This window comes from Acipenser ruthenus, chromosome 25 (genome assembly GCF_902713425.1).
Source record: "Acipenser ruthenus chromosome 25, fAciRut3.2 maternal haplotype, whole genome shotgun sequence".
Lineage (NCBI taxonomy): Eukaryota > Metazoa > Chordata > Actinopteri > Acipenseriformes > Acipenseridae > Acipenser > Acipenser ruthenus.
In genome coordinates, this window is record NC_081213.1 from 6,914,064 (window position 1) to 6,928,216 (window position 14,153).

At 38.9% G+C, this 14,153-nt stretch overlaps 1 protein-coding gene across 3 annotated transcripts in view; it reads left to right on the forward strand.

The window, feature by feature from the left end:
* Positions 1–12,605, forward strand: part of LOC117414137 (peptide methionine sulfoxide reductase MsrA 1-like) — a 42,270-nt gene extending 29,665 nt beyond the window's left edge. For all 3 annotated transcript variants that reach the window (XM_058999307.1, XM_058999308.1, XM_034023877.3), the window contains exons 5-6: positions 6,102–6,208; positions 11,521–12,605. In XM_058999307.1, coding sequence (XP_058855290.1) covers positions 6,102–6,208; positions 11,521–11,697 — 284 coding nt within the window. In that variant the 3' untranslated portion in view covers positions 11,698–12,605. The remainder of the gene's footprint in view (positions 1–6,101; positions 6,209–11,520) is intronic.
* The last annotated feature ends 1,548 nt before the right edge of the window (positions 12,606–14,153 follow it).

Consider the following 14,153-nt stretch of genomic DNA (forward strand, 5'->3'; position numbering starts at 1 on the left):
TTGAAAGGTCTCCATCCAACACTGGGTGTAGCGTTGTGTGTGTGTGTGTGTGTGTGGTACTGTGAATTGGAGAGGATGGGGTTAATGCTGTTTTTTGTTTGGTGGGTGGGGTGGGGTGGGGGGGGCAGGAGTAAGGTTGCTGGGAGTCTAGCATTGGATCTGGATGTTGCCATCCCTGTTCTGATTGGTTGAGGAGCAAGGCAGCTAGTCTGTGTTGCCGGCTGTGACATAATACACTGTTTTTGACAAATAGTTAAAAAAATGGAAGCTGAGAAAATGAGAGCGGGGTTAGTGATGCAGAGGAATGAAGGAAGCTCAAATGAAATGGTAACGTTCCAACAGCACCATTCTTTAACAATTGAATCCATACCGATACAGTGCACCTTTGCATAGAAAAATAAAGAGGTTAAGCCAGGGATACTCATTATTTTAAGCGAAAGTCCAAAATTTTTGGTTACAGCAAAGTCAAGGTCTGGAACAACATTTTCACACTGACTGCTATCCCCATACCCACAAACACACACAGAGCTACACAAATATAGCATCGGTGTTCAGGTAACCTGATTCATTGGTAAATGGGTTAAATCCGGAAGTTACTTGGCGCTTTTGAGGAATTCAGTTTTCCAGGCTGATCTTGCAGGGATGACCTTGAAACTCGTACTCTCAGTTCTTGATCCCAAGCAGCTCTCATTATTGTGTCGCTTGCAATGAGCGACAGTTGTGACAAATTTAATTTCTGTATATTAATGGCGACGTGGGTACAGGAGTTTGACAGAGGCAGCGGCAGATTGGTATAGGTAAGATTCATTGCCGGTGATTAGGGAAGCCTCCAGTGACAGGAATATTAATTATCTGTGACACAAACAGCCATTAACATCTTTGCACCCTAAACGAGTGCAATAAAAAAAAGTCCACCTAAGGTAGTCAGCAGACGAGTTACAATATTTGGAGCAAAAAAATTCTAATAAAGTCTGGCACGTGCTGTTTATGGTACTTATGCTGGGAGCTCGGCACACTTGAGTATGTGTTACTCAAATTAAAGCACATTTTTTTGGGGGGGGGGGGATTTTGGTTTGCTGTACTGATTCGCTTCTGAGACTGAAGCACCTAAAGGGATCTCTGGTTGAAATTATTTAAAAATATAAAAAAATAAAAAAACACTTTTAGAACTTACCGTGCTTTGTGATTTTTCCCTGTGAAAACTGCAGGATGCTAAACGTTTTTAAGTGCGGTGATATTTAAGAAAACCACACAGATGTTAAGAAGCCCGGTGTTCTATTCTGGAGGATAGAGTGGTTATCACATATCTCTAGAATCCGGAAGCAAAAACTCAGAACTATTACAAGCATCGTTAAATGTGTTCTATTGTACAAGCCCAAATAGTATTCTTAAATGTTCTGACCTGTTAATAAATAAATAAATAAATAAATAAATAAATAAATAAATAACGTCAATACTGGTATTATGAAAATCCACCCTAGTATTTGTCTGGTGAATGAAATAAATAATAATAATAAAAAAAAATAGCTGTGTCTATTTCTCCCTTAATTATTATTATTATTATTATTTATTTCTTAGCAGACGCCCTTATCCAGGGCGACTTACAATTGTTACAAGATATCACATTATACATTATTTCACATTATACAGATATCACATTATTATCATACAATTACCCATTTATACAGTTGGGTTTTTTTTTTACTGGAGCAATCTAGGTAAAGTACCTTGCTCAAGGGTACAACAGCAGTGTCCCCCACTGGGGATTGAACCCACAACCCTCCGGTCAAGAGTCCAGAGCCCTAACCACTACTCCACACTACTTACATCACGCTGTGCTGCCCTCTTTACGTTATATAACAGTTCGGGGAAAAGCTCACTAATCCTGCCCTGGATTTTCCCCAATTGATTTTCTCTGAAGGATCTAGTCACTGAGAAGGAGATTTCGCTGATCTGCACTGACATGCAGTTGATGTCACCTGGTATTCTGTAGCAGTCACAGTTCTGAGTTCAGGATTAGAAGCGTTGATCTTTAATGTATTTTGCATTTGAATTGCTTATTATGAACAGACAACATATCCAGCATTTAAAAAACATAATTCATCTGGTTTATTCTGAAATATTATCATTACCTACCTCCGATATGAAAAACAAAACACGATTTAAAACATGTGTCTAAATGCAAAACATATGATCCTTAGTTGATCATGTATCACAGTAATATTGGTCTGGTGCTGAATGCATGTAACTTTCTTGCATGGTGTGAAGGGGTGCAGGAGCCTTAATTAATAATTGAATTGTTTATTCAATTGACGGCTCCAGCCACATCCCCACATGTTTTTGCAGGGAGAAATTTAACCCCCTCCCTGCCACCCAATACGCCCTGCACACACGCACACCCACACACCCGTAGGGCTTTCACCCTGCCATGCTGCCACACATGGTCTTGAGTGTTTCTGCAGTAAAGAAAACATTATTTCATTTACTTGTGAAGCTTGGTATTTCCTAGAATTTCAATTTTCTAGGAACACATGCACAACAAAAGCTCAAATAAATGTGAAATATGGATCGGTTTTCAGGTAATGCTTATTCTTAATTTTACTTGTGTTTTTTGTTTGTTTTACATGCATTTTACTTGGTTTCTTTTTAACATTTTAGTTTTAAATCTGTATGTCACAGTCAACCTGAACACAATCATCTAGGAAGGGCGTGGAGATTTGAAAACTGCCTGCGCTTTTAAGGTGAATGCCCTGAAGACTGTGTGCAAGTACAATCTTTAAAATGGCAAAGTGGAAAAAACAAGACTAGATTGAAAGATTTTTGGAAGGGCAGATGGACCCATCAGTGTGGAGCGTCTGACAGGAAATCCTTGACAAGTGTCAGTGCAGATCAGTGAAATCTCCTTCTCAGTGACTAGATCCTTCAGAGAAAATCAATTGGGGAAAATCCAGGGCAGGATTAGTGAGCTTTTCCCCGAACTGTTATATAACGTAAAGAGGGCAGCACAGCGTGATGTAATCGAGGGCAAAGGGGCAGGAAGTATACTGGCACAGCATAGAGGATAGTGACAAACTCTCCGCCTTTCTGTAAGCGGTATCAATCAGTGTAGTAACTCTTGGATCCAGGGTGGCGTTTAGTAAGTGCTGCCTGTGATATTCCTCTGTGTGCCCAACCTACATAAATGGTATTGTAGGATGTCTGTTATGACTTCCGAAGTTAGAGTAAAATGACCTTCAAGAACTCTTCTAGCACTTCGTTATATTGTCTTCAGATTGAAATGCATGTTAGTTTCTTTAGTGTATTTCTGTCTATATAAAAACGTGTCGAATGGAAGTAAAGATCCTATTTTACTGATTTTAAGCTCACCTTTTAGATCTGTTATACAGACCGTGCTCTTTATATAGAGTTAGTCTCAAAGAGGGAGTTTACTGACACCGTTGGAAATGAATTGCATTGGGAAGGAGAAACTTTTTCACACAGATAGAAGTGAGGGCAGAGAATGGGTGACCTAGGCATGTTGTTGATGCTGAGTTTCAATATTTTGTGGATCATTGATCCCTGATGTCCAAGTAATATTCTTAATTCTTCTGACCTGTTGTATTATTTCATGAAAGCAAGACCAATTCTAACCAGCTGATACACCACCCTGTCCTGCTGCTTAATAGATACATTGTCTGACCTGATCAGAATGTCACATTGTCGACAAGGGGGCTCGAGAGAATGATATATATATATATATATATATTTCATGTAGGTGCAGGTGTGTGTGTGTATATGCATGTGTGTTTAAATGTATATTATTAAAGATATAAATGCATTTTGTGTGGATGTTATTATTACAATACACCTTTTTTTTTTTTGTCTGAATTTCTTGGCAGTCAGTTTTGCAGAAACCCATTTTGGGGGTAAAGTGGAGAACAAATGACCCATCCAGTAATACTGCAATGGTAGTAAATGAATAATATTCCAGGTGCGGCTGAATTTGTACAATTGCTCAGTAAACTGTATGGTTAACTGCCCAGGGACATTACACCAAGATATTTAGTGGGGTTTCAGTGGGGTAACATGGCCAATGCTGCTCTGTGCAATATTCTGTGTTTTTATTACTATTTACATTAAATATGTCCTCTTTGGGTTCATAGTGTAAAATGATTTCTAAAATCCACGATTCAAATTTATACAAAAAAGATCGCTTGACCTTTAAGGAGACCCTAGACAAATGACCTCATTCACCCTGAAGTTCTCATGAATAATTAAGCAGACTCTTGGAGGTGCTCATTAATAATTCACGTACCCTTCGTGGGGATTGCAGGGAACAGAGGATGTAGCAATTTTTGTTAACCTTTGAACTTGCTTAAATTGGTAAGATAGGGAGGGTCTTTACTCCAAGCCTGAGTGAAATATTTCCTCACTGGAAGGAACTGGCACACTGTGAAGGAAATAGAAAGGAGGTGAATTAGCTCATTTTAACCAGTCTTGTAATGTGTTGCCTGCAGAACCCTGCATATGTATTGTTCAGGTGGATGTTTTAATGCAGTTCCCCTAATGTTTATTTCATGTTTCTGTATTCTTTTAGCTTCACTTATGTTTGCTTCAACAGTCACAATGGAAAAACAGGGTCATTCAGGTTCATGTTGCCTATTCTTAAGTGTTTTTCTTTTGCCCTATTTTCCTATGTTTTAAAAAAATACATTCTAAATATGCTGTAGTGCAGTAATACTATGTAAGGAGATTATGAAAACCAAAATTCAATTTGTTGGAAGTGTTCTGTAAAGGCACGATGACTGCCTGTTTGAGTAAATCCCATTTACACACTCTTTTGTGGAACACAATTAGTTTTCAGAGAGCAGCAGCAGTGTGGAGTAGTGGTTAGGGTGCTGGACTCTTGACCGGAGGGTCGTGGGTTCAATCCCAGGTGGGGGACATTGCTACTGTACCCTTGAGCAAGGTACTTTACCTAGATTGCTCCAGTAAAAACCCAAGTGTATAAATGGGTAATTGCGTGTAAAAATAATGTGATCACTTGTAATATTGTGATATAATGTGATAACTTGTAACAATTGTAAGTCGCCCTGGATAAGGGCGTCTGCTAATAAATAAATAATAATAATAATAAACCTGTTTGAGAGACATGGCCTGGAGTTCCAATGAACCATTGGGGCTCATATGTCAATTACAGCACAACCACCCCATTCCCAAAACTTTAAGAACTGTTTGATTGAAGATTGTTCTTGTTAAAGCCTTTTTTATGAAAAGGACATGTGATTACTGAAATCAAATTTTCAGTCCGTGAAAACCTTTTCAACTGTTTAACAGTGGGGTAGACGTTTGTTGCAATTTCTTAAAGCAACTGTTTAATCTAAAATAAGCCATTAAAAACATGTCCTTAATGTTTTTAGAATATAGAGCCTGGTAATACAAACATACCAAATTACATCATCCCCAAAAGTACTGACACGACTGTGGTACCATTCTACCAATGCTCATACCATTGTACCACTGTAGAGGCACAGAAGAGCATAAGAGGGACCAGGGAATGATTGGAAGCCAAGATGCATCTTCCACAATCTTTATGACTATTGAATAAGTGGGATGATTTCTCTGCCTGTACATCCTAGCTGTCATCCATGGTCATGTGACCGCAGGAGTTCTGAAGGAGTAGTTTGGTCTCCCTCAGAACTGCACTCGTCATCATTATCTAATTATGTGCATAAGAAGACACTTTGCTAACTAGGGGTGCCTGATATTAAAGTCTCCGGACAGTTTTTTTTTTTTTGGTATATATATAGTCAATTCATATTTACTATGATTTTGCTTAAAATAAAAGCAGAGTTTCAGTACTTTCAGGAATGGAAATAATTATTTATCTTAAGTTTTGATAAAGGATATCTCCTAGTTTCTGGTTCTCCCAGGGTGTTGTATGCTGCAGGGCAAGTGACTGCAGAATATATGAAATATTCAGTGTTCTTATCTGCTCCACCACGTCTGTAGGGCAGTGTGGTTTGCATGTCTATCACTGCCAATTATTCCTTCTAACGAGGGTGTATAACAAGAAGTAGAGAAGCCTGCACTGACCTGCTCTTGTTAACTTGTCTCTACAGGTATGAGGCAGGGTAATGACGTGGGGACGCAGTATCGCTCCGCTCTCTACACCTACACACCCCAACAGATGGAGCTGGCATTACAGACCAAAGAGGCGTATCAGCAGGTGAGAGCCACAGTGCATCTGCAATGCACCATAAAAAGAGTGATAGATATTTATACGTTTTTTGTATTTGAAAAATGCAGTCTATGCAGTCTATTTATTGTCATTGAAGATCATTTGGTAAGTATTTCGGAACATGCTGTCTAAAGGCTGGAGTGAGTGAGTGTGTGTGAGTAAATGTATGTATGTACTGTCTGTGTGTCAGATGTACAGGGATTGCACATACAAATAAAAACACCTGCAGTAGCACTGCTAATGGGGTGAAGGATCACAATGGGCAGTCTTTCCTGCAATGATTGATATGATGAGTCTTGCTCGGTGAATACATTTTTCTGGTGGGATATGTGATCTCATATGCAAACCAGGTTAATCAAGTAGTCAATGTGAAGGACAGCCCATCGCACAAATGTGAGCTACATAGGGCATTTGTTTCTAGTATTTTGTCCAACCCCTGTATGTATGTATGTATGTATGTATGTATGTATGTATAATACCATATACTGTTTAATTATTTTCTGGTGATGACAATGGGGTAGGGGATCTACTAGGATTCTCAGGGTAGCAGGTCACCATGGAAACAAACTATGGAGGTCAGAGGGGCTGATACAGACTGTCAAGTTGCCATGGAGATTAGGACCCCAGTCTTATAGAGAGGTGCTGGGGTCAGGCCTGATGCCAGCTGCACAAAGCCACAATCGGAGAATGTAGGAGTGGCAGGTTGTAATGGAGCCCAGTTTGATATAATGTTCCCACAGCATTCATATTTTTCTGCAAGCATTTCAGTTCATGATGTCATTGGTGCACCACGTTTGATATTGGTGCCTGAAATGAGATCAAGTTCAAGTTGTCACTTGAATTTAGTGCAGGATTTATAAACTATATGCACATGTAATATTTTGAAGCAAGTGCAAAGCCACCATTTTTTGCGGAGAGCAAAAGACATGTACAGAAAACAAACAAGAAACTTCAATCAGTTCAATTATGTTCTTGATTGCCAGTTTTGTACTTAATTGTATTCCTCTCTGAAAATATGCCTATGCCTTGCTTCAAAATAGTTTGTGTCAGTTATCGAACAAGGAAGTTATTTTTCTGAAAACACTACCAGTATTTATAAGTTGGCTTTATGGGAAATGATGTATGGCCAGCACCTGTAAGTGACATATTTAATTTCCCACAAGGAAAAGACCATTGGGTTAGCATTGAACTCTTCTGGCTTCACCACACAAAGAAAACAAAGCCGTTCTACAGGCGCGAGGACCAGTAAGGTACAATACCCGAGACTTGGAGTCTCAGTGGTTCAAGCTGAGGACTGGGAGGTTATGTGATGTTGATAAAGTGGCTGTGGATCAGGGCTACAGAATCCCACACCTGCACAGATAACCTTGTGCTGACCCACAGGTGATGCTCTGCCTCTGCGCTTGAAGTGCTTTCTGTTTGTGTCATGGGTGCAAACTGATTGCTATCATTTTACCAAGAGGAAACAGCAGATATCAAACCCAACCATGTACACATTCTGTGCATACCATCAACCGTGCAGTTATACTGCTGAACTTGTAATGCAGATGAGTTCAGACACAACAGGTCACGATTTTATAACTAAAGTTCCAGTATACAGTCTCTTACAAATATATACTTTCTGCAGTATTAGTATAATAAACATATACCTAAGGCAAGCGACTGTGGGAAAGGCTCCCATACCCTAGTCTCATAACTCCTAAGAGCATTATTATTATTATTATTATTATTATTATTATTATTATTTATTTCTTAGCAGACGCCCTTATCCAGGGCGACTTACAATTGTTACAAGATATCACATTATACGTTATTTCACATTATACAGATATCACATTATTTTACATACAATTACCCATTTATACGGTTTGGTGTTTATTGGAGCAATCTAGGTAAAGTACCTTGCTCAAGGGTACAACAGCAGTGTCCCCCACTGGGGATTGAACCCACAACCCTCCGGTCAAGAGTCCAGAGCCCTAACCACTACTCCACACAGCTGTGGTCTATTCTCCTGTCTTAGAGCTGTTCTGTGGATAATAATAATAATAAAAAAGGCCGTCTGCATTTTGCAGGGCTGTCAATTTCTTAATTTTCGTAAGCGTTGAATTAAATGCTGGTTAGAAAAGAAGAGGCATAATGAAATTTGCAGAACATCAAAGGATGTCTTGCCTTTTTATGCAGTGGCGTGAACTGAGATGCAGTATTGCCAGGGGATGGGAAGGGGGGCCGGCGCGTGTGGAACAATGGTTTATCAGCAAGCCGAGTTAATTCTCCCTCTGTGGGGCGGCCGTGTGTGCCGGCTGATAAGGCGGCCCTAGTTAATTAGCTAGAAAAAAGAAAGAGGTGAGGTCTTGAGACAGACCCAGCCCGGTACGCTTGCAGAGATACATACCACCACTCTGCCTGCCTCCCGTGAAACAGTGAGAGAGAGATTAGCTGTGCCTGTAAGTGCATCGCCACAAAGCACCCTGGCTCAATAAAAAAGGCAGCGTCTTCGAAAACAGCCGTTTTTTTCAGTTGCCAGTTAATTCAGTCCCAACACAGCTGTCTGGGCTGGGTTGATTTTCTTTCTTTGGAGAAATGTGGTGTAAAACGGCATACAGTGTGGTAGATTTCAACAGACCAAGCCAGCACTAAAGTGCCTTTGGAATCATGAGATTACAGACTTGATCCACCAACCAGGCTTGACCTACCTGTAGATGGGAGACTGAAATTAATATCTGATGTTCAATCCTGCCCCCTGCCTGTGGCCTTGGAACTTTCACTAGCTTAGAATCAAAATGCATTATATGCATAGTATTATAATATAGTCACATCTACACACAAATACATTCAGTGCACTAATAACTGCAGACCCCTGCAAATTGTTATACACACAATTGTGTCACATGCACTTTGTCTCTCAATTACAGAATAGGCAGAAGTATTAAATAAGTTGCAGGAACTAAAAAATAACAAAGCATCTAGCCCACATAAAATTTTTCCCAGGATGCTAATTAATACTTGTTAATTCTAGCTTTGAAAATCAGCAATTGTGTTTGTCTGACAAATAGTGAGGCAAGATTTGCATATGAGCTAAACCTTAGCAAATCTGTATGTGAATAAAAATATTCTTCAAAGATTCTTCAAAGACCTCATGCAGGCAGAAGAATTCTTACAGTCTCTGCAGGAGCCCAGTATAAATCACTTTTTCTGGATTGGGTGCTGGGAGTAATTCATTTAACCTGATGATCTTCAACAAATATCTCAATAATTAGTTTTGACACTGTGACAGGAATGACCGAGGGTCTGACGTCAGGCAGAAGCAGGAAGGGAAAAATAAAACTGACACCGGGGAAGTACTGCAGTTCAAAAGAAAGAATCGGCTGGCTGCCGTTTTTATTAATCACAAAAATAAAATAAATATTTAAACACAAAAACACTTGCTCACAAGAGCAAAATAAAAATGTAAAACCAAAAATAATCACGGACACCAAACAAACTGGTCAGGCTGGGCAATCGCCTTCACTGAACCTACGGTAAGTTTACTTTCGTTTTAGCTCTTTGATTCTTTGCTCACTCGTTCCTCCTCTGAACTCCCACACTGAGTGCCGAGAGCTGCAGGCTTTTTATATCATGGCCGAGGGGTTTAACTAATTAGTAAATCATCCTATTACCCCTCGGCCACAATCTGCACGGGTTTATTAATTATTACTCCTGGCAGAGGACGAGCACCGATCTCGCCTCTGCCAGGACACGTTTTAAAAATAAACAAAACAATAACACGGCGCTCGCCGACAAATACAATAAATCATAATAAACAAAACAATAATCTGCACAGGGGCGGAGGGGGAGACCCCGATCTAAAAATAAATAAACAATGTACAGGGCTGCTCGCCCTGTTACAGACACACACAAAGGTACACTTTGTTTGTGAAAACAAATCTGCTTTGCTATGTATTTCTCAATAGGAGGAGATGGTCACACTGTGGATAAAGTTTTTGGAAAGAATTTATAAGGGTCATGTTCGGGGTGTGGTTAGTTTTTTACATGTGTATGGTATAGGGGTAGCTTTAAAGCAGCAGACTGACGGACAGGCATCCTTTAAAGGGGGCAGGAAATTTGAAAAAATGGGAGGAAAAAGCTTCAACCTCACCTGATATTGTAAGGAAGGTCAAGTAAAGGCTTAGATTCCATTTGTTAGGTTTCACTTAGGGGGAAAAGGGAAAAAAAGGTTGACCAATACTTCATGAAAGTGTTCTGCTCTGTATGGATTTAGGGGCTGGTATCCACACCAATCCATAGCCTGCAAAAGGGTCAAGGTTGATTATGGGAATGGAAAAAATGAATCAACACATTTAAAGCCAACAAAATAATACTTAAATGTAAATGTCTGTGCTCTGTTAACAGTAAAGATTCTGGGAGAAATTAAATAGCTTATTTTTTCTTCTTTGTGTTTATTATTATTATTATTATTATTATTATTATTATTATTATTATTATTATTATTATTACTATTATTATTATAGTTGTTATTATTATTGGCTGTATTAAAATCCAACTATAAACCCAGAACGTATTTTTCATTTGTAGCACATATTTCAAGCACTGGTTCGCTCTTTAGTGTCTTCTGATAAGATTTACTAATCCTTTGGCGCCTGCATGTGGCACTCATTGGAACTTCATGTACTCTAAGATGCTTTGTGAAGGCACTAGGTTATGTTGTGGCTCATTCGCTCCTATACATTTAGTAGGTCAAGTCACGATGGGAAATGAGATGAGACATTTCATTTGGAACAGTTTTAATGATCAATCTATTGATATAATTTACTATCAAATCTCTCTCAAATGTGTCATGAAATTAACTATAGAATGCGTTAAACATACCGTAAAGCATGTGCACCCAATTCCATCTATGCATTTCTGAGTATATCATTATCTCCTCTTGAAATGCCAAGAACAGATTGAGCATTTAGTTAACATGCCAACGCTTTTATACGGGCCCAGTTTGCAGAAACAATTGCAATGCTTAAAAGCAGGGGTGAAAAACCAGCGTAAAACAGAGTTTACAAGTGGGCTGCGAGGCTATCGGTCACGTTACACACTGCCTGGATGCACACACATCCCCTCCTTGATAGATAGACATAATTATACACCCCTGAGCTCATGACATCTACAGTTTGTCTACTGAAGGGCAGGTGTAGCTAATTCTGCTTTTTTAAAGCCTGGCTCATGCTGCTTTGCAATAGAACTTCTCAACAGGAGGTTTAATGTAAGAGCAAGTAATAAAAACATATTTACAAATTTTTTTTTTTTTGCAGGAGTTGACCAAAAAGGGTGTTGGTGTCATCAGCACTGAAATTCTCGAGGCTCCAGAGTTTTACTATGCAGAGGATTACCACCAGCAGTACCTCCATAAGGTTCCCAATGGCTACTGCGGACTGAAAGGCACAGGGGTCAGCTGTCCGATGGGACTGGGCAAAAAAGAGGAGCTGTAACTGTAAAGTTCTTTTAAGCAGTACATCCCCATGCTCAGAGAAGAAAAGCCCAGTTGCACAGGTAGCAACATGCTCAGATAGGGTGGATACTTAATACTCATTCTGCAACCTTCTACAGTTCAATGAGACATGTTTACATACAGAGACACTAGCTCTGATGCTTGTTTCAAAGAGGATTCTGTCTGTGTGCATCTGTATATATATTTGGGTTGTTTAGAAAACCTAAATGTTTCACATTTGAAAAATAGATCTGTAAAGATAATTTTAAGGAGCATTTTGTATTTATTTTTTTGATCAAACCCTCTTAAAACCTGACCAAAATATCAGAACAGCATGCTCATTAAGAATGGATTGAATGAATATATATGAATTGAATATATATATATATATATATATATATATATATATATATATATATATATATATATATATATAATTTTTTTAAAGATGCAAGCTTGCTGCTAGGGCCACACTCTGTCACTTCGTATAATTATTGTTTATCTTTCTGTGTCTCAAAAGCTCTCCTAAAATGTTTTTCAAGAGAGCCTTATAAGACAACTCAAGGTGAAACAACAGCTACTTTCCTAGAGAATGATCCTTTCTCGTTGCTTCTGGAGCCAAAAAAGCCACCGCTTTCCATCATGCAGTGCAGCACCGTATCCTCTTGAATCACAAGCTTCAAATTCATAGAATTTGTTTTTCCGCGCCTTCTTTTCACATTTATGTTGATTAAGTGAAGTTACGGAAGTGTAGAGAACAACAGCTATTTGATTTGAATCGCTGATGTATTCGATCTGTACAGATCCAGTAGATCAGATGTTTTGAGATGCCTTGGAAATATCTTGTATTTGGGGAGTCAATGCTTGGATATGTGTTGCCTTAAATAAAAAGTCTTCCTTGCAAACAGACCGCGCTACTTTAATTGAAAGCTGATTCTCACATGCCAAAAGTGTACTTGCTAGCCTCTTCATACTATTTTAACTCAATGACTACTCCCGGGCTCAAGAAAGTGTGCTGCTGCAGGATAAGAGTATAAGTTTAACCTCCTCTCTCTCTCTCTCTATCTAATGGCAAGGGCATTGCCCCATCTTCTTATTGTTCAGTAGTTCATATCACTACTCATCGAATACAAGATTTCACATGACTCAGCAATAATAAGCCTTTGCCCCATCCCTTTGGTTATCTGCAGCCTCACAAAGGCACACTGCACTAAAACCATTGCATATTATTGGAACAACCGGTATTTTGTATCATGAACATGTTCTGCTAATTTAAGGTAAAACAAACAAAACAAAGCCTGTATAGTACTGTATAGTTTTAAAATGATTATTCTGAAACCCATTCTACAGTGGGTTAGGGTTTTGTTATATAATTTGGCATACAAAAGTTAATAAAACTAAAGTCTATAGAACAGTTCCTCCATATTTATGAAACTATACATTGATGCAAGATTCATGGTCATTACTATAGTTAGTTATAAGCTGAAGTTTATTTTCACTAATAGCGCTCTATTGCCTTCAGGACAATTCAGAGTTTAACCAGCAGGTGGCATCTTGTACCTTGAATAAAGCCCAACGTCTGTTAACTACTGTGGAGACAATGGGCTCTCCAATCTGAACAGTCCTGGAGTGTTCTGTGATTCGTCAGTACTATAGCATGGAGCATTCTGTTCTAAACCAGGATCACATTAAATAGATAATACACTTTTGCACAAGGTACATAGAGCATTGTATGTGTTCTACTATGTGACTACTACTAAACATGTTTGCTATACCATGTAGCTTAAATGGAATAATATACTATTTAATTTAAAATACAGTAATCAAGAGATATTTCTAGAGAAACCAAACTAATTGCCTCCCACTTATACAAATGTTACATAATGTTTTGACAGAAATACACTGGATTTCCACCTGGATGATAAGGGGTGGTTTGAGACGTCTTGATCCGAAGCAAATGCTTTCATAAGAACATAAGAAAATTCTGAACTAGAGGAGGTCATTCAGACCATTGTTGGTCATTTAGTTCCTAATAACTAATGTTCCCTGAACTGCTTCCAGACTACTCTTGAATGATCCCTGTCAATCGGAAGCAACAACGTGGCTTTGCAACCCATTCTGTCTCCACTTCCGATTGTGTCTCTGGCAATAGCGACCTGGGGCTGACTTTGGTAATAACTTTTAGGATTTGAAAAACTTCAATGAAATCTCACTTAACCTTTTTGTTATCTAGGCTCTGAAAATTACATTTACAAATGAGAGAAAGCCATTAAGCCCATGAATTACACAAATGATTCACTGAGCACTTCTTGTGTGTGTTTCCTGGCGACCGGAGCTCAGAATCTAAAAAGGAAACCTGTCAAGACTGAAAACAAGAAAAATCTTGTGTAACCACAGCCGTTTGATCCGTTTTGTTCTAGTTTTCACGCCTTTGTGTTTCGCAGTTGCTTCCTGACA